The 22,126-nt window shown below is 42.8% G+C and overlaps 1 protein-coding gene across 2 annotated transcripts in view; it reads left to right on the forward strand.

The window, feature by feature from the left end:
* The window catches only part of LOC142246581 (leukotriene B4 receptor 1-like), a 48,061-nt gene extending 26,228 nt beyond the window's left edge, over window positions 1-21,833 (forward strand). The window contains exons 1-3 of one of the 2 annotated variants that reach the window (XM_075319660.1): window positions 3,764-3,835; window positions 4,054-4,097; window positions 16,234-21,833. In XM_075319660.1, coding sequence (XP_075175775.1) covers window positions 4,086-4,097; window positions 16,234-17,262 — 1,041 coding nt within the window. In that variant the 5' untranslated portion in view covers window positions 3,764-3,835; window positions 4,054-4,085 and the 3' untranslated portion in view covers window positions 17,263-21,833. Of the gene's footprint in view, window positions 1-3,763; window positions 3,836-4,053; window positions 4,098-16,233 lie in introns of those variants that run through there. The other variant, XM_075319652.1, reaches the window with a different exon arrangement.
* The last annotated feature ends 293 nt before the right edge of the window (window positions 21,834-22,126 follow it).

Genomic DNA, 22,126 nt, shown 5'->3' on the forward strand with positions numbered 1-22,126 from the left:
GGCCACATTGCTGTAAAACTCATAGGGAAGGCTATTCTCAAATACCTTGTGTAGTACATTCTGACTCTGAGCGGCACTATTATGGTCCGCTCATCCCCATCAAGTGACCCCCGGACTCCGTGACCTCTGAGATCCGGTGATGTCACGTCAACTTCCAGTTGACCCGTCATCACCGAGGCCGGCCCCAGTTTTCCTGAAGGACTTAGCTGTACGCAGAATTCCACCGCTCATCACAGCCCAGCATCGCTCCTGCTTGAAATATTCTGCAGCGAAGGAGAGAGTGCGTGAGATGCTGGGCTGTGATGCTGGGCTGTGATGAGGGGTGAAAGTTCGACCACAGCCCAGTCACTCAGAGAATGGGACCAGACTCTGTGATGTCGGGGCAGCTGGAAGTTGACATGACATCACCGGATCTCAGAGATCCCTGAGCCCGGTGGACACTAGATGGAGATGAGCGGACCGCAGTGGCGCCACTCAGAGGCAGAATGTATTACAGAAGGTATTTGAGAAAAGCCTTCTCTGTGAGTTTTACAGTCATGTGGCCATTAAAGCTGAGCAGTGAACCACCTCTTTAATTATGATTAATGGTGCTATGGTACCTGAAACACATAGATGTCGTAGCATGTATGTTTTTGCTAGGTCATCATGTTTGTGAAGCTGGATACCATTTCTTTTCCTTGTAAAATAGTGCATTGTGTTCTGCATCCTTTGGGCACAGTTCAGGAACTCATAACAATCATGCACATGCAGCTATTTATAGGTTTAAAGGGAACTTTACAGAGTTTCGCATATCAATCTCACCACAGGTCCTGTTGGCAATATAAAGCCCATAATAAAGATTTCTTAGCATTTTGCTTTTGTTCAGATATTAAGTTATAAATTCATGTTTGGGTACTCTGTACTTATGAGCATTTTCACATTCGGATGGGCTCAACACGTTTACTGGAAGTCAATGGGAAACATGAGCATTTTTCCAGAAGATTTTCGTCAAAATGCTCATTACGAGTACTGACCACCCAACCATGGTAATGCTGCTCATCACTAGTCTTGGTATAAAAATCTGTTGCTCCAAGTCATCAGGACATTACAGCATCACTTGCAAGTCCCATATTCATCCTGTTGAATCCACCTATGAACAAAATTAAAATTCTAAAACATCTTAAAAAATGGACATTACATTGACAACAGGACTCTGGGGTCAGGTTAATAAGTGAAACTCTGATGTTAGGTCCCCTTTAATTCTTTGTTCATTATCATAGTACTCCCTCTGTCCCAGAACAGCTTATGGTACATTATTCTGACATGTCACTCTGTTGAGTTATTTAGGAGCATCACCTTGATATCATCAATTCAAGGGAGCTCATGACACTATGCCAGTGTATATTAATGGTATATTTACATCAATAAATATATATTTCAAAGACATTTTCGAAAAAATCAACATAGTGACTTGAAAGCATAATGCCCAATACACATTTATCAATACATGACGTAGGTGTGACTGTATGGGGTAAATCTAGCTCATGTCAATCAATCCTCCACTTACCTTCTACTCAGGCTTAAAAATGGGCACAAATCATACCCAAACACAGTCCACATACTACAGAGTCAAAACACTCTGCCACCACTCACCAAATAGGGTATCAAAATACACTCCAACAGTCACAAGGCCAAAGACTCCCAGAGGCTGTCACTTGTGGCCCACAGGGGACCGGAGCTCCTGGGACTTCCTTAGGACAGCACACAAAAAAATTGAATAAAAAGTTATCAAAATGTCTTATAGGAAAAACTGGTATCACTGAAAATGCCATCTTATCCCACACGAAATGCAGCCTGTAAACTTTATTAATTTTTTATGTGCAGTCAATTTATCGGGCTCAGGTTGAGACTCATGCTTTAGACTGTAGAAACTTATTAAAGTTTTAAGCTTTAATATAAATGTATATTTATAGATGTTGTTCTGTTTCTCCAAGGTTAAGAGAACAATGAAACACAAATACACTTAGCTCAGCATGTGAGCCCCTCTCAATTGTCCAAATCATCTTTTTCTATCCCTGTATAACTGGACCATGAGTTTATAAGGAGAATGCAAATGAAATAGTTCATGTTTATCTATCCCCTTCTCCTAATATAAAGGATGTGGGATGGTCATTTGGATAATCTCATGTCCACATTTCCATTTTTTTTTAAGCTTGTACCTACCAGGCATGTATAGGTTACAACAATAACACTGGCTACTCTAAGAAATAACCCCCTTCAGCACTTGTTCCAGCTATCCCCTAGTAAACTAGCCATGAGCAGGAGTAGTACACCCACTAGACCACAGGAGGAACCTGGGCTTACCCTTTAGTGGGAGGGGCTGAACTAAGATCCTACCATGAGGTGGATGCCAGGTACCACTCCCGGGGCAGTGACCGAGACTATGGCACCTGACCCACAGGGCAGGTGTGAACAGTGGTATTTACACAAGTCTAGACAGGTACAGTCTCTACTGCGAGGCAAGTACAGCCAGGATTCCTGAGGCAGGAAGGACAATGGGTACTGACAAGAATGGTGGGCAGAGTTGGGACAGACTGGAATGGGAATGCGGACACAGGTACAAGTATACTTAATCGATGTGGGGCAGGAGCACAAGACCTGACAACTAGCTAAACAGACAGGACACTGACTAACTGAATGTGGTGCACAGGCACCTCCCCTAGTGGGAGGGTGCCTTAAATACATAGTGCCTCTCAATCATAGGCTGAGAGGCACTTCCTGGAAATACTGTAGCATAGCTGCCCTTTAAGAGAAAGGCTGGTGTGCGCCCATACATTATATTAAATGCACTATCGGAGATCCTGTGCAGTGTGCACAAGACTTGGGAGGAGTAGGAAGCAGGAGAGCACATGGCCACCGTAGGGCTGCAAGGAAAAATGGTACCTGGCCACAGCGATAAGCAAGTCTGCGTCCCTGAAGGTCAGCGCTATAACAATGCAATACAAGTCTATCATTTTCATGTTCCTTTTTGACAAAAGTAACTATTTGGATGTCACACATTCATTAATATTATATTTTTTAGTACACATAGGCTGGTATCAGGGGCAGACGCAAGCAGAAGAGGGCCCCTGTGCGAAATCAATATTTGCTTATCATAATGCATCACTTTACATGTCTGTTATAGAAGCTGTTTGTTGCTTTGGAAGTGGAAGTGGGCTTCTTACCTTTTCAGCCCTTGAGCGACCACACCAATAGTATGTCCGATCCTAGTGGGCATCTCAGAATCACTGTGATATACAATTTAATATACACATGCACTGTGAACTTTTAACTTACACTTAGGTTATATTTGTTGTACCAGGCTCTCTATATATTCAGGGTGTTTTTCCACACATATGAATAATCAATTTAAACAATCTTTTCCCTTTAATTTTAATATTTGGCTATATTTGTTTAATGTGGATGAAATAAAGTTACCTACCAATTTCGTGAGCCCGGTTCCAGTCATCTGGTATTTGTCTACTATGTTCACAGCAGAAGATGGAGGCATTCATACGTGATCAGAGGCAATAATTCATATTCTGACCCAATTAGTAGCTAACTTGATGGCCCGAAATGCCTTGAGATCTTGAGCTGTTCCTTTCCAAGAAGCTTGATAAATATCTGCACTTCCCACTCACTGGGAGTTTCTGAGCTACGGTATCTAATTTATACACTTTTGACAGCACAGCCTGGAAGTTTCTAAAAAATAACTGAAAGTTCTTCACTTTCTAAGTACCCTAGGACATAGTCAAAGCTAATCTGGGGCAATGGTTCAGGTCTCCAGCCTGGTTTTTGGGTATATATACTACTGCAGGTGAGGTTAAGTGTTTTCTGTCTCGTCCTTGGTTCAAAGCCCCACAGAGGGCAGGATTGTGATATTTTTTAGATCTATGTAAGTCATGTTATCTATATAAAGTCATACTATGTATCTAAAGAAATAGTATTTAATATCTTTTAATGCTACATTTTATGGAATGAACAGAACAAACGCACGTCGGTTTCTGATCATGTTTTCTCACCTTTATTCTTCAGTTTATGACTACCTGACAGAAGACCACATCATCATGCCGGAGACAGTAAGTAATAATATAATAACTGTATAAGCTTATTTGCTGATTTCACAACGTATCCTTACAATCCTCACAAATGACTGACTTACTGTCATCAGTAACCTTAGTAATAAAAAGGGAGATTTCAATCCAACATTGCCAAATAGTTGGAATTCCTGTGAAATAATGACTGGATGAAAAGTTGTGCAATTTGTGTGAGCAGTTTGTTGCTCAGTGTTTGTTAGCTTCAATGCGTATTGCAATATAGTAGCAGAGACCTTGATAACCCCCGCCTACAAGCATTATTAGGGCATTTGGACTCCTTAGAGTTGTGTATAATAGCCAAGGAAAAACTGCTTAGAGGGGCTTATACCCAAGGATGGCCTAACCCCTTCACCACCCAGCGATTTTCCGTTTTTCCTCCCCTTCTTCCACGAGCCATAACTGTTATACTTTACAGTCAATATATAGCCATATGAAGGCTTGCTTTTTGCAGAAGAAGTTGCACTTTTGGATGACATTATTCATTCTGCCCCATACTGTACTGGAAAACGGGAAAAGAATTCCAAGTGTGGTAAAATTACAAAAAAAGGTGCAATTACACTATGTATTTTGGGGGTTTTATTTACCATGTTCACTACATGATAAAACTAAGCTCGCATTATGATTCCCCAGATCTGTATGAGTTTGTCGATACAAAACAAGTATACTTTTACTTTTATCTAGGTGGTGAAAAAAAATTCATAAATTTGTCAAAAAAAAAAGAATTTCACTTTTGTTGCCAGTTTCCGAGACGTGCAACGCTCTCATTTTTCGGTATCTGGGGCTGTGTGATGGCTTATTTTTGTGTCTTCAGCTGACATTTTTAATCACACCATTTTTGTATACATATGCTGTTTTGATCGTCTGTCATTGCATTTTAATGCAATGTTGCAGGATCAAAAAATGTAATTCTGGAGTTTTTTTCTCACTACGCCCTTTACTGAACAAATTATGTATTACCGTATGTATTTATTATTTTGATAGATCTGGATATGACAATATCAAATATGTGAATTTTTATTTTATTTTCATTTGGGCAAAATGGGGGTGATTTGAACATATACATTTCTTTTTATTTTTCAGAGTTTTAAAAACTTTTTTTTTCAATGATTTTACTAGTACTCTTGGGGGACTTGAAGACTGCACTATTCGATCATGACTTTGATCAGCAGAAATGCTTCTCTCCTGCAAGTGCTGGCGCTGAGCCGGCATTCACAGGAACTTCTTTGCAACATAGGTCATTAGCTGACCCCCAGCTGTCAAGACAACCTATCAGTGCCTCGTGATCATGTCACAAGGCCACTGATGGTGGAGGTAAATGGCACAATCACCGCCTGAGCAGATTAAATCCTGCTATCAGAGACTGACAGTAGGATTTAAGTAATGCGCACCTATTAGCTGCATATGTCATCTTCAGATCAGCCGACTTGTGAGGGAAAAAATGCCGAATCGTGCAGACACAGCCTTGGACTTACCGGTATGTCCAAGATCACAAAGGGGTTAAAGGGAATCTGTCAGCAAATTTTGCTATGTATCTGAAGACAGCATGTTGTAGGGGTTAAAACACAGATTTCAGTGATGAATCTATTAACAAGCTGCCTGCTGATTGTTTTAGCAGCAGGACCTTATCATTGCTGAACTAAATTGCCTCATGCCTGTTAGTCCAAACCCCTCTGATAAGTAGACACTGTACATAGAGAGCTGTGGTGTGGATGTGGTTAGCTTTTACAGCTCTGCTGCATGCCAAATATAAAAATGCTGACTGTGTCACAATCACTGCACCAAGTAAACTAAGTATATTGTTGGATTCAATTGGATTCTATTTATCTACCTTATACTGCTCTCAGATGAGGTAGCAAAAACCTGTTGACAGATTCCCTTTAACGGGAAACTGGCACCTCGGAAAATGTGTTTTACCTGCAGATATAGGGTTGGTTTTCCGGTAAAATGGCGTTACAGTGCTGCCTGGCCACCTTAATGAAAGTGTGACTACCAGGAGACAATGAACTTGTTTCCTTCCAGAAACCACCGCCTTTCATGAGGGTGTGTACAAAGTAGCAACAGACAATGCTCACAGCACTGCTCCTGTAGCACCCAGGGATATGGGGTACTCGGTTCCGGGCAGTGTCTTTCTTGGGAATGTCACGGTAGTGGCCGTTACCCGACTCCGTGCCCTGGACCCTTTTTGTAATGGGGATAATTATAAGGGAGAATATGATAATGTTCACATGTGACACCACTTGCGGCCGCCGCTGCAGAATGTCTCTACGGGGGCTGGTGGTATTGGCAGCTAGAATGGTAGTCCCTCCGCAAGTAGGGTTTTGCCCCAGAGGGTGTATGGTGCAGTGGGCGTCGGAAGAAGGTAGTCCACACAGATGTTCAGTGCAACTGGTTTACTCACTTCTGATGATGTTAACTGGTTGCCCGAAGCCAGCTGGTTTCGCCTCCAGGTCCCCTTCGTCCCAGTGCCAGTTTGGTTCTTTGGTACCTTCTTCCCCTACACCCGTCTCTGGTAAGTGGGTCCCCGTGGTATAGAAAAACTGGGGGTCCCCATTCTGTGGTTTGTCCACTTCTCTCCACCTGACGGTAACGTGAACACTGGAGTCTTTGGTCCTGTCCCTGGTTCTCCCTTTGCTACTGAATCTTCGGATTCTTTAGGGTCAGCGATGTCCTTGATGGTTCCCTTTGCTGTGCAGGTATTAACAGGTCAGCCTGAAGCTCTTTCCTGTCCTAGGGTCCTGTACCCCGTCGGTGCATAGTTCCGGGAATACTCCACCGTACTCCACCGGCAACCACTTCTCCTGGGTACCAGGTCACTGTTAACCCAAGTCAGGACGACACTTTGATTCTAACTTCACTCCTCTGCTGTCAACTTTCAACTGACTACTCTCCACAGTCTGCCCTCCCACCTGGAACTAGTGGACTGGAGTGGCTCTACCTCTAGGCGGCCATCCATTGGTCACACCCTAGCTGGGTACCATTGTATGGGGGGATTGTTAAGGAAAACTGGGATTACCTGGGTTTTTGGTGTTACCAGCACTGGGGTTCTGGGTTCTTAAGGGGGTAGGCGCTGCATCCTGGTGGGGATGCAGAACCTTGTAGCACCCTGATGGTTTCAGGGGTGCTACACTCCTATACTGTGAGAAGCAGCAGTAAGTACACCCTGGCACTGTGACTGGCAGATCACTATTCCGCACATCTGTGTACTTATAGATGCCGCTCATAGTTTAGGGAGTGGTGACTGAAGCAGCACCATGCATGCCACCATCACTGAAAGCCAGCAGTTTCTGGGAGTAAATAATTTCATTTTCAGACGTTCAGTAAGGCAGTTGGGCAGCATTGTAATGGCATTTATGTGTAGATTAACCTTATATCTACAAGTAAATAGCATTTTCCAATTCGACAGCTACCCATTATCATGTTTTACAATGTTTTACCTTTTTATCAGCACCACCATGTAATACCAGCACAGGTGAAGCCTCTGGAGGCTCCAACTGCCTATTAGCATCCCATTCAAGGGATTATTCAAAAAGGACAAATTTGTTAGAACTCATAGAACATCTATAATCTTGTAAAGCTATTTGCAATTTTTGTCAATTATAGTTAGCCGCTCACAATATTTAAAATATACTGAAAATCATGTATGAATAATAGAAATCTCTATCATATCTTGTGAAAAACCAGACTACAAAGAACAATTTATGATGTACCGTATTTTTCAGACTATAAGGCCCTGTGCGCACTAGTGCGTTTTACCCGCGGATTTACCCGCGGATTTGCCGCGGAAATTTCTTGAGAAATGTCTGCAATCTTTGTGCAGACATTTCCCAGCAAATTCTATGTGAAAAAAAAATAGCTGTGCGCACGCTGCAGATTTTTCTCAAGAAATTTTCTTGAGAAGAATTTCTTGAGAAAATTTCTTGAGAAAATGAGCATGTCCATTATTTTCCGCAGGTACCTGCGGTATACCCCCGGAATTTCACTCCATTCACTGTAATGTAATCGTGAAATACCGGGTGTATACCGCAGGTAGCAAATGATGTGCGGTATACCCCCGGTATAGCCGCGATTTACCTGCGGTAATGCTCATCGCTGCCTGCGGTTTTGCAGGAAGCGATGTCATTATGCCAGGAAGAGGAAGCGGAGCAGAGTAAACACAGACGTCACACTCCCTGGACGCCGGACAGAAGCGCTTCCGTGCGACCTCCAGGTGCCCATGCAGTGTGTGTCCCGCTCCAGCCTCGCGGCTGCCTGCCCTGCAGTGTGTCAATGTGTGCCCGCAGTGTCAGCAGCTTGTCACCCTACAGCGCAGGCAGACACTGACACAGGCAGACACTGACACTGCACTGCAGCGTGTCAGTGTGTGCCCGCAGTGTCAGCAGCTTGTCACGCTGCAGCGCAGGCAGACACTGACACAGGCAGACACTGACACTGCACTGCAGGGTGTCAGTGTCTGCCCGCAGTGTCAGCAGCCTGTCACGCGGCAGCGCAGGCAGACACTGATACCCTGCAGTGCTGGCAGCCGTGGGGATGATGATCACTGCTGTCAGGAGGTGAGATCATTACCTGCTGTGACGATCTCCTGCCTCCTGACGTTACCGCGGTCACTGCTCTGTCTCGCGAGCGGCCCGAGACTGTCACTAGTGGTGACGTCACGGGCTCTCGCGATACTTCTGACAACGCGGCGGGCATAGAAGTCAGTGACAGCGCTGACGTCAGCAGTACAGGAGATGATCACAGCATGTAATGATCTCATCTAACCTCCTGACAGCAGCGCTCGGCATCCCATGCAGTGACCTGGGCTATTGATGTTAGCTCAGGTCACTGCATTGCTCTCCCAGCCAATGGGGAACATTCTGTTCTTCATTGACTGGGACAGCGACTATGGTATGGATCGCCGTGGGACCCCCCCCCCCTTATTGGATTACACCGGACGTGTTCTTTTCAATAAATTGGTGAGAGAGGGAATGTTTTGGGGAGTGTTTTTTCAAATAAAACTTTTTTTGTTGTCTATTTTTTATTTCTTACTGACTGGGTTGGTGATGTCGGGTATCTGATAGACACCTGACCTCACCAACCCCAGGGCTTGATGCCAGGTGACATTAAACATCTGGCATCAACCCCATATATTACCTCGTTTGCCAACGCACCAGGGCAACGGGATGAGTTGGGGCGAAGCGCCAGGATTGGCACGTCTAATGGATGCGCCACTTCTGGGGCGGCTGCGGCCTGCTATTTTTAGGCTGGGGAGTGTCCAATAACAGTGGACCTCCCTAATCTGAGAATACCAGACCACAGCTGTCCGCTTTACCTCGGCTGGTGATGCAATTTGGGTGGGACCCCACGTTTTTTGTTTTAAATTATTTATTTAATGTAAAATAACAGCGTGGGGTGCCCTCTGTTTTGGATTACCAGCCAAGGTGAAGCTGTCAGCTGTGGTTTGCAGGCTGCAGCCGTCTGCTTTACTCTAGCTGGCTACAAAAGATGGGGGGACCTCACGTCGGTTTTTTTTTAAAATTATTTATTTATTTATTTTATGGCTAAATACAAGGCTAGACACCCTTTAGTGCTACATGAAAGTCACTAAAGGGTGCCAGCTTAGAAAATGCAGGGAGGTGGGACATTATATAGGTCTTTCTCATCTATCTATCTATTCATCTATCCATCTTTCCCTCTATCCATTATCTGCCTATTGATTATCTATATTATTTATTGCAAAACCGCAGGGACCAACCTGCGGTAAATCCGCGGCAAATCCGCAGCAAATCCGCGGCAAATCCGCATGCGTTTTTCCCCCGGATTTTTCCGCAGGTGCGGAAATCTTCAACTCCCAGAAGTTTCTCAAGAAATTTTCTTGAGAAAAATCACTTTTCTAGTGCGCACATAGCCTTAGACGCACTTTTCTCTCCACTTTTAGAGGAAAATGGGGGGTGCATATTATAGTCTGGTTGTACACTGTCAAGCAAAAGGGTAACAATGTTTTAAACTTTTAACCTTCAGGCTCCATATCTCACCATCCACTACAGCATTGAATGTGAGATGACCTTCATTCTATACTATTCTATACTATTCTTGACTATTTGATACATAAATTTGACTTGCAACTATTTAGCATATGATTAGTTATGCAGATTCTTGTCATGTCACTGCATTGTTACTGTTTTGCTCCTGATGGTGGAAAATCTTTTTCTTCCTGTATACTACAAATTACAACCTGTTCTCACATTCCCTAATAGCTCAGTGTGTTATTAGGTCGATTCCCAAGCGAAAGGTCACTGAATCAAATTGAGGAACAGCCATGAAGAAGATTTCCCAAGTAAAGAAAAACAGCATCGACCAGCTCAACGATATGGTCGTGAAAATTGCTAAACTGCATCACGTGAGTGCCATGACAGTTGGAAAAATACAACATGAAGTCCGTCCAGCCATTCAAAATCCAAGAGGTTGATGCCCAAGCAAAATATCAGAGTCAACAAGTAGGCTCATCACAAGTTCTTTCAGTTCTGCAGATACAAACAAAGCAGTCGAGGTAGCTCGTATGCTTCATAATAGTGAGATAACAGATGTCCATGCAAGTACTGCACAATACACATTACACAAGTCTGGAATGGTGGCCCAAAAAAAGGTGAAGAAACCTCGACTTCAATATCATCTTAAGAATCGTTAGCTCAAGTTTGCAAAAAAGTACAAAAATTGCACAGTAGAAGATTTGAAATGGGTAACTTGGAGCGATGAGATGAACGTCAATAGACTTGGCTCTGATGGGTGCCAATGGATTTGAAAGAAAGAAGGGAAAAGGGGGCTAACGGATTGAGAAATTGAAGGAATTGTTAAGTTCTGTGGAAGAAGCCTAGTGATATGGGGTTGTTTCACAGCCAAATGCGTTGGATACTTTACCAGGATCAATGGTGGTCTCAATATTGAGCTATATGTGAGTATTCTACAAGACAAGTTACTTCGCACACTCAAGTACTATGGGTATAAAATTGTGTTCAGCAGGACAATGACCCAAATCATACCTTGAGACTGGCAAAGAAATGTGTTCAATGATAATAAATTATAGGTTCTGGATTGACCCCCACAGTCCCCAGACCTCAACCCATTTGAACACTTGTGAGTAGAGTTGAATAAAAAGCTGTATACATACCCAAATGAGTTGCTCAGTATGCACCAATGTTGGTAACGTGTAGAAGAGACCTGGGATCAGGTTTCGGTTGAGACTTGCTTAAATCTGATTTAGAGCATGCACAGAAAGATTCAGGCAGTGTTGAAAACCAAACTTGGATTTACAAAATACTAAGGCGGGCTTTGCACGTTGCGACATCGCAAGCCGATGCTGCAATGTCGCACGCGATAGTCCCCGCCCCCATCGCAGGTACGATATTGTGTGATAGCTGGCGTAGCGAAAATTATCGCTACGCCAGCTTCACATGCACTCACCTGCCCTGCGACCGTCGCTCTGGCCGGCAACCCGCCTCCTTCCTAAGGGGGCGGGTCGAGCAGCGTCATAGCGACGTCACACGGCAGGCGGCCAATAGCAGCGGAGGGGCGGAGATGAGCAGGATGTAAACATCCCACCCACCTCCTTCCTTCCGCATATCCTAAGGAAGCCGCGGTGACGCCGGTAGGAGATGTTCCTCGCTCCTGCGACTTCACACACAGCGATGTGTGCTGCCGCAGGAGCGAGGAACAACATCGGACCGTCGCGTCAGCGTAATTATGGATTACGCCGACGCTGCACCGATGATACGATTACGACGATTTTGCACTCGTTAATCGTATCATCTAGGCTTTACACACTACGATGTCGCATGCGATGCCGGATGTGCGTCACTTTCAATTTGACCCCACTGACATCGCACCTGCGATGTCGTAGTGTGCAAAGCCGGCCTAACAGTAATAAAAATTGACATTTTGATTTTCAGGAGCAAAACTTTAACAATGCAGTGAAATGACAGGAATCTTCATAACTAAACATACAGTTAGGTCCAGAAATATTTGGACAGTGACACAATTTTCGCGAGTTGGGCTCTGCATGCCACCACATTGGATTTGAAATGAAACCTCTACAACAGAATTCAAGTGCAGATTGTAACGTTTAATTTGAAGGTTTGAACAAAAATATCTGATAGAAATTGTAGGAATTGTACACATTTCTTTACAAACACTCCACATTTTAGGAGGTCAAAAGTAATTGGACAAATAAACCAAACCCAAATAAAATATTTTTATTTTCAATATTTTGTTGCGAATCCTTTGGAGGCAATCACTGCCTTAAGTCTGGAACCCATGGACATCACCAAACGCTGGGTTTCCTCCTTCTTAATGCTTTGCTAGGCCTTTACAGCCGCAGCCTTCAGGTCTTGCTTGTTTGTGGGTCTTTCCGTCTTAAGTCTGGATTTGAGCAAGTGAAATGCATGCTCAATTGGGTTAAGATCTGGTGATTGACTTGGCCATTGCAGAATGTGCAATGCAGAGGATGTGGTGTGCCTTGAATCATGTGCCGTTCCCTTTCTTCTCCAAACTTTTTTCTTCCCATCATTCTGGTACAGGTTGATCTTTGTCTCATCTGTCCATAGAATACTTTTCCAGAACTGAACTGGCTTCATGAGGTGTTTTTCAGCAAATTTAACTTTGGCCTCTCTATTTTTGGAATTGATGAATGGTTTGCATCTAGATGTGTACCCTTTGTATTTACTTTCATGGAGTCTTCTCTTTACTGTTGACTTAGAGACAGATACACCTACTTCACTGAGAGTGTTCTGGACTTCAGTTGATGTTGTGAACGGGTTCTTCTTCACCAAAGAAAGTATGCGGCGATCATCCACCACTGTTGTCATCCGTGGACGCCCAGGCCTTTTTGAGTTCCCAAGCTCACCAGTCAATTCCTTTTTTCTCAGAATGTACCCGACTGTTGATTTTGCTACTCCAAGCATGTCTGCTATCTCTCTGATGGATTTTTTCTTTTTTTTCAGCCTCAGGATGTTCTGCTTCACCTCAATTGAGAGTTCCTTAGACCGCATGTTGTCTGGTCACAGCAACAGCTTCCAAATGCAAAACCACACACCTGTAATCAACCCCAGACCTTTTAACTACTTCATTGATTACAGGTTAACGAGGGAGACGCCTTCAGAGTTAATTGCAGCCCTTAGAGTCCCTTGTCCAATTACTTTTGGTCCCTTGAAAAAGAGGAGGCTATGCATTACAGAGCTATGATTCCTAAACCCTTTCTCCGATTTGGATGTGAAAACTCTCATATTGCAGCTGGGAGTGTGCACTTTCAGCCCATATTATATATATAATTGTATTTCTGAACATGTTTTTGTAAACAGCTAAAATAACAAAACTTGTGTCACTGTCCAAATATTTCTGGACCTAACTGTATGCTAAATAGTTGCAAGTGAAATTTATGTATGAGATAGCCAAGGTGATTGTCAATAAAATGAAGGTAGTCTCATACTTAAAGATGTAGTGGATGGTGAGATATGGAGCCTGAAATTCGAAAGTTCAAAACTTTGTTATCCTTTTATCCTTGTACCTAGCATGCTGTGGGCAGAGGGGTGGCAGTAGCAGCAGTGGTGCAGGTCACAGGATGCAGGAGCAGGATCGCCAGTGCAGGAAGTCGGTGGCAGGGGCAAGCATGTGTCCGCTATTAAAAAAAATAAACATTCACTGCTCCCCACGCCCATAATCCCACCCACCTCTCGGCACTAAAGCCGACTCCGAGGTCGGCAGGATTATGAGTGTAAGGAGCAGTGAATATTAATTTCGGATTGGCCGGCAGCTGACAACGGCATGTAACTGGAAGCACATGGCAGTGGCGTCATGGTCTGCCAGTCAATTACATACTGAAGTCAGTTTCCGGCATGAGAAGAGGGCACCGTGCAAGTGAAAAATGTAGGGAAGAGGAGTAAAATTGTTCATTTAAAAAAAAACAAAACAAAACAAAAAAAAAACTTGAGCTAAGCATGACAGCCTTATAGAAATATGTGAAGCTGGTTGGGAGAGCCGTGGTCAGTCTGTGCATTGCGGTCTGTGCGTGGACTTGCCATGGATCTACTGTACCAAGCGTGACAGCCTCATAAAAATATATGAAGCTATCTTGCTATGGTTGTGAGAGCCATAGCCAGTCCGTGCATTCTGGTCTATGCATGGACTGGTCACGGATCTACTGTGCCGAATATGACAGCCTCGTAAAAATATATGAAACTATCTTGCTAGGGTTGTGAGAGCCGGAGCCAGTCCGTACATTCTGGTCTGTGCATGGACTGGTCATGGATCTACTGTGCCGAGCATGACAGCCTCGTAAGAATATATGAAGCTATTTTGCTCTGGTCAGGAGAGCTGCGGCCAGTCCATGCATTTTGGTCTGTGCATAGACTGGCTACAAGTCTACTGTGCATAACATGACAGCCTCCTAGAAATATATGAAGCTGTCAGGCTGTGGTCGGGAGAGCCACAGCCAGTCCATGTGACACGCCCGCAGCGGGGCAGTGGGGCACTCCTTACTTGTCCGCAGTTCTGTTCTGAGATGGGATGTAAGTCACAGTAGCAAGGCCCAGTTCCGTGACCCCGGCGGTGTCGTTTAAGAGAAAGGGGGTATTTACAGGGGATAATAGTTTGTGACGCCACCTGTGGTACTCGGCCAAAGATAGCCAAAGCTGCGGGATGGAACCTCTGGGGAAGATGGTGACACAGCTTGGTTGATATAGCTCTCCACAGGTAGAGCTGGGGCCCAGGGCCGATGGGGGTAGTAGTCGGTGATGGCGGGGGTACAGGGTCGGAGGTGCAGGCGAATAACGAAGTGACACAGGGATGCAGTCTCAAGGTTTTTACTCACTTTAGCAGGTTCCAATGTAACACAACTAGTTCATGACCGCCTTTGGAGTGCTGGGTTCCACTGTGATGAGCGCCAGTCGATCCCAGATAGTTCGGAGGTCAAGACTGGTGCGCCCCTCTAATGTTCCTTCCCTGGTCATCTTTCTGCACTGACTTCTCGCCCTCCTGTCCTGCGCCTATGCACACAGTGCCCTGAGTCAGTGTCAGCGGACCCTGTCAGGTGGCTTGAAGCTATATTCCTTGGCCCTATGTGGTCACCTTCCAGCAAATTCGTGTTCGGAGTTGGCTTTGGTACTAGATGTGTTCTCAGCCTCTGGTTTTACTAGATGAGCACGTTGGTTCTTCTCCTCTAATCTAGGGACTGGATCCCCATCTGCAGCCAAGTTCTTCCACTCCAATATGTCGTATGTGGAACGAGGCCACGGGAGTATGGCGCACTTGCCGTGGGCTTTAGCACCCCTTCTCACTTGTGCCTGGGCCAAGCTGCACCAGCTCCAGACTACAGGTCTTCACTCCTCTACTGCTCCTTCCAACTAATCCACTTTCTACAGGCTGCTCCCATTAACTAGACTCAACCCCCCAGCCCGGCCTTGGACTGTCACTAGGCCTTTTCCATGGTCTGATGAGGTGTTGCTGAGTGAGAGGGTTGTGTGTTTGTGACTACTGGTGGATGACCTCTTCCTTACCCAGGGATGGGGCACCACACCTCTGGTTGAGATGCAGTACCTCTGTGGTGACTGAAGCCTCAGGGGCGCCACACATACATGCTGGTCTGTGCACGGACTGGCCGTGGGAAAACTGTGCCAAGCGTGACAGCCTCTTAGAAATATATGAAGCTATCAAGCTCTGGTTGGGAGAACCACAACCAGTCAGTGCATTGTGGTCTGTGCATGGACGGTTTAATGTGTCAAACGTGACAGCCTCATAGAAACATATGAAGCTGTCACTCTCTAGTCGACACAGCCACAGCCAGTCAATGCATTCTGGTCTGTCCACAGACAGTGTTGCACAGACATCTGAGAGAGCCCTAACAAACAGCATGGTAACTGAGTAGTTAGAACAGTAAACTTACAGTCCTGGCTTGGTTCAAAAACCACTAAGGACAACATCTACAAAGAATTTCTCCTTATGTTTGTATCGTGTCCTCCTACACTCCAAAGACATACTGATAGGGAACGTAGATTGCAATTCCCAATGGGGACAATGATTGTATAGAGCTGTGGAATATTATGGCACTATGTAAGTGAGTAAAATAATAACTGACATTTAATTTTATTAACAGAATGTAAATCTCGGACTGATGGTAACTGGCAATATGACTCCTACAAACGTCACTAAGGAACTCGCCACTGGATCTAGTCTCGGCATTACTATCCTCTCAATTGCATTTATCATTGGATTTCCGGGAAATGTCTTTGTCATCTGGACTGTGCTGACCTGTATGAAGAAGCGGACTGTCACCTGCAATCTTATTTTCCATTTAGCTATTGCAGACCTCTTTGTCATCCTCACAGCACCAGTGTTTATCCATTTACTAGCTACTGGTAGCTGGGCATTTGGGAATTTGATCTGTAAGTTGTGTCATTACATCAGCTGTTTGAGTATGTATGCCAGCATCCTCCTCATCACGTCAATGAGTATAGACCGATTTTTTGCTGTTGCCAAACCATTAGCTTCTCTAACCATAAGAAGTAAATCAACTTTTAACCATATGGTTTTTGCAATATGGTTGTTAGCATCTCTCTTGGCCATTCCCATGCCATTTTATCGGGAAGTAATGCCTTATAACAATAAGCAGCTGTGTATACCATTTCATAGTTCTACAGGACATGTGATCTTTCAATATCTTTTTGAGTTTATTACAGGTTTTGCATTTCCATTCTCCATCATAATATCCTGCTATGTCTACATTGGACTAAGGTTACGTACTGCAAAGTTTCAGACAAAACATAGGACAAGCCGTTTGGTCATCATGATCGTAGTAACGTTTGCCTTCTTCTGGCTTCCATATCAAGTTATCAATTTAATGCAAGTATCAGGGGAATTATTTGCATCTGAAAAACTTCTAAAATCGGCCAAAGCTGCAAGACCGATTGCTACAGCTTTTGCATTTTTTAGTAGCAGTGTTAACCCTATTTTATATGTATTTGCGGCTGGCAACTTCATAAAGACTGCAGGAGCAGAATTTATGGCCAAGCTCTTTGAAGGTATTGGCGCTGATTCCCAGAGTTTACGCAAAGTCTCCCACATGTTTCAGCAGAAGAGTCGGGATCAGGATGAATCTGTGGATTTGGATGATATGAAGAACTGAAGTTTTTATTTTGCTTGGAAAAGTCGTTAGATTTATTTCATACATAATTGCAGAAAACATATGCATCAAATGTAACGTGGCAGAGTGAAACACATTTTAGTTATTACTAAATATAAAATAACAGTCTTTTTATGAAGTAATACTGCACAATGTAAACATTAGGGATGAGATGATCTTTTGAAGTTCAAAACTGGACGAATTTTGCTAAATAATTTGATTTGCTGTGAATCTCAATAATACAAACCCTCTAACTCCACTGAGGTCTCCTAGAACTGAATTAAACCCTTTTTGAGCGTTTCAATGAAAACTCAGTCTTATTAATGTCAAAGTGACCTAAACCTATCTGGCGAAAGAAAATGAATGGTGACTGGTAATAACCAACAGCCCATTTACCAACACACTGCAATATCAGACTTGTTAGGCATGTACAGGTCTAATATTGGACTATTACAAGAACAAAATGTACAAAGAAATTATATTTTTTTTATAACTTTTAAACATTGTGAGATACGCATATGCATTTAAATAGTAGAATATGGAGATTTTACTTCTGACTTGTAAAGAAAAAAAATGTCTTGTCCATCTCACAAGTCAGGAAGCACACTTTGACAAAAGCCTTGGTTTCATAATTTTTCTTCAGTAGCAAAATCAGGACAGAAAGTTATTAAACTGTTCTCCTTGTGTTGCAGCATATTATAATAAAAATTATTCTTATTAAGGTGCTGATAATGCAGTATATCACAGATCAGTCAATTCACAGTCATACTGACTCTGCAGGTGCAGCACCTCCCTATCACTGTTCAGCACTAGATAATAAACCACAATCAAATTTCGATCTTCTTCTATCCCTATGTGTAATGAGGTGTGTGCTCTGACACAAAGGACTAAAATAGTCAGACATCATTAGTTCCCTGGCTTCTACATTCTTCAGCAGAGTGTTAAAATGTTACTGGGCATTAAACTGCAAAGTGTTTGAATTTGCAGGAACCTGCGGGTTTGATCTGCTCGTCTCTAGTGAATGTGCTATGTTGTGAATGCCTCAATATAAAATCTATGAAGCATGCAATGTAAATAATTTTTTTCTAGGGTGTTTCCTAAAATAAAATTTGATGTGAATTCTGTTTAAACATGTATTTCTTATTGTTATTATGCTTAAATACTACAACATTTTTTGAATTCATAGTTTTTCTGTCTCTTACTACTCTACAGCATATTTATAAGTTAGTTCTGATGAGATTTTTCACTATGGCACATTGAGCCTCTAAGGTTTTGTATTATATATTGTATTTTTATTCCATAGGCACATCATGTGCTGCTGTATGCGGTGCTGTGGTTTTAGGCACATTATTTTCCTATAGAAGCAATGTTACTACTATATCACTATATTATAATTTGCTATGCAATATTTTTGGAATGTAATTATTTTAGAAACCTATAAGATCGTACTATCCAATTGTGTGCCTTTAGAATTGCATGCTAGAGCTGTGTTTGCAGGGATAGATTTATGTCCTCACCTATTGTACCATCACCCATTCCCTGTAGACTGTGAGCCCTCGCAGGCAGGGTCCTCTCTCCTCCTGTACCAGTCTGTTTTGTACTGTTAATGATTGTTGTATGTATACCCTCTTTCACTTGTAAAGCGCCATGGAATAAATGGCGCTATAATAATAAATAATAATAATGTCCATAATGAGCATTGATGTACAATATATTAAGATGATTGGTGCTGGTTTATTTCTCTTTACACTGGTTAATGAAAACTGTGGCGACTAAGCGATCGTTGGTATGACTGTTAGCGCGGTCGTTTTGTCTTCATACAATTTGTATATTATTGGTAGCACATCCTCTGTTTATATGGGAAGCTGTCCTGCCTACAAGAGTGATTTTGTGTATAAATAATGCCCAGTCCATGCGAAGCCTGTATCAGATGCTGGCTGTAGGATTTCAGTCATATGTGTTTAACTGTAAAAATGCTTCTGTATCTTAGAAAGAGCATAGACTAAAAGCCTCAGAGGATCAAGTTGCATGGTAGACTAGTCTGACAGGTAAATCCCTGGCGGCCTCTCTACATTCGCTCCCCTTGATCTTTACCTGTACATGCAGACAGGAAGAGACTTGTCAGTCCAGGGCAGCAGGAAAGGAAAAGTCACCGGGGATCGTCCTGCTAGAGTACTCTCACAAGCAACTCAATATCCGGCAGCTATTAAACTGTCTTTTAAACATATATGGCTGAAATCATACAGCCATACAACATGTATTAGTTGTCAGGTTCTGTTTAAGGATTCATATGCGATCTGTAATATGATTATATGAATAAGTATTACTTATTTATACATTTTTGTAAAATATAGATTATGTGATTTAAAATGTGCACAAATCGTACAGATCAGTTTTTCCGGTACACTCATATTTTATGTCTAAATGAAGACTAATACAGTAATTCACTAAAAAAATCCTCTAAAGAACTTGATCTGGATTGCAGTAGTTAAAAAAATCTAAATGTTTAAACACAGCAGTTCTTAGGCAATGATATTGAAGTTTTCCAGTGTAATTATCCATAATATCACTGGAAACATCAAGAAGTAATAAAAGCAGAGTTTTTAAAGGGGTTGTTCAATACTCAGACAAGCCATTTTCAATCAACATGTTTGCTCCCAGTAAAATAACACTTATATACTCACCTCCACATCGTTCTGGCCATGTCAGCACTCGCTTTTAGTGGGCTCACATGACGTTATTACATCACATGAACCCTGTGCCCAATTAGCGCTTACTTCTCTTTCCCCGCGTTCGGACGAATTGAGCATTAAGAAGAAGTCAGAGCTGCAGCCGGCCACTCACTTCCTTTTGATATCTGATTCCAGTTGTTATTTTATCAGGGTCAAACATGCTGATTGAGAAGGGGTTGTCCAAGTAGTGGACAGCACCTTTAATATTCATTATATAGCTACAAAGTGACTACAGATTTGTTACCTGTAGTAAGTGAATATTAACCTAGACAGATCACTAAATCTAGAATTTATGGAAGAAAAGTGACAATCAGAGCAAATAGTTGACAATGTATCCACCTGCGAGCTCCTAAACAAAACGTCAAGGAGAAATCTAAACAAGGAGCAAGGTGTTTTCATATTTGGTCAGTTCTTTTTATAGATGATAAAATTCCTTCTGATAACATTTTGGCTCCAATGATGAAACCTCACTAGAAGAGGAAATTCTGGCCAACAAAATATTTATTTAATTTAAAAGGGTAGCCAACTATTGGGCAACTCCTTCTCTATGGTCACAGGGTGCCAGGAAAAAAACTCTATACTAACCTTCCAGATCTGCTTCACTTTCAGTCCTATGTCCCCTAACGGTCTCATGATAAAATCAATAGAACAAGACTGTTGTAGCCTGTCAGTGTCCCCTTGTCATTAACATAAACAATGTTGTGTGACCATGTACTAGTATTCTGCTCAGGCAGAACTGTGAAAGCTGCAGCCGATCAGCTGCAGTGGCGACATGATTGGCTGTAAAGGTCATGTCACAAAACCCACCAGAGATACAGGGCTGAGAATGTATCATGGACCATCACTATGGGGCCATCGATAAGGAATTGCCCTTATTGAGCTATTTTTCCTGGAAACAGGAAAGACACCATTACAAAACCCATTATAGTCAATAGAGATAGCCCAGAGTTGTGGATGCCTCTCATGTGAAGGATCCAGAATGTCATTTTCAGTTTTTTGCTTCTATGACGGAATGGAAACAGGAAATGTTTACCACAGATGAAAACTGACCTTCCTGGAAACTCTGAACCCTAAACATTCTGCTCCTGTCTCTGTGAGGAGAATCTGTCAGTGCTAATAAAAGAGCCGGATTGTCAGCTCCTGAGATGCTCATAGTTGGTGTGGTAGTTGTCTTGCTCTTCTAGAGGTCAGCTCATAAACATCTGATAACTAGAGAAGTAGTATGAAGAGGAGGCAAACCGCTGAAAAAAGGATCTGGCAATTGTCCGAAATATCAAATTTCACTTACATGAGACACATAGCTTAAAATATATTATAAAACTCATATATTGCACATTACATCTTTCCACTTTACTGTAATCCATGGACAGTCAATAATGGTATCTAGTATAAACCTGGCAATCCAACAATGGAACAACTTTGTGAAATGCTCAGTCAAAAAGAACTTTGGACCCATGGAGTTTACAATAAATGGAAATTGTCGGAGCACTCCTCAAAAATTACTGTGTGTTATTACTGTGTGTGCATGCCTTTATTCCAAGTCACGCTGTGGCTAAAATGCAAAGCACATATCTATTTGGGCCAGTCTCCAGCTATTTTACCTATCCTTGTCAGATATTTTGCATGAACAGACCTGTGATAGTTCCCTTTAATGCAGTTTTGCTGTATTTAGCTATTGTGTTACTATACATTTGGCTACATAATTTACAAATGATACAAAGGGCTGTTTTACAAAGAGCAGGAAAACATAATGAAACTCTAAGCAATGTTATGTCACAGTGAGTAACTTAACCCTTTAGTGACTAAGGCAATCTGGACCTTAAAGGCAACCTGTCAAGTCCAATATGCACCCAGAACCATGAGCAAATCCCTGCCTAACTGTTCTTGTAACTAGTAGCATAGATAAAGAGATCTTTAGAAAAAGTATTTCTAAAGATCTTTTATAGTATGCTAATGAGTACGGGGACTAGTCCCAAGGGCATTGCTTCCCTTGCTAGTCGGCTCCATTAGCATGTTAGTATGGCCTTTGGGCGTGCTAACATGCTAATGAATGTGAGGCGTCAGAGGATGATCTCACTCACCTCTCTGCTGTCATTGCCGCCCGACACTGGATTTCGGCTCAGTGTGCATGATGC

This window comes from Anomaloglossus baeobatrachus, chromosome 1, assembly GCF_048569485.1.
Source record: "Anomaloglossus baeobatrachus isolate aAnoBae1 chromosome 1, aAnoBae1.hap1, whole genome shotgun sequence".
In the NCBI taxonomy this organism is placed as follows: Eukaryota; Metazoa; Chordata; class Amphibia; order Anura; family Aromobatidae; genus Anomaloglossus; species Anomaloglossus baeobatrachus.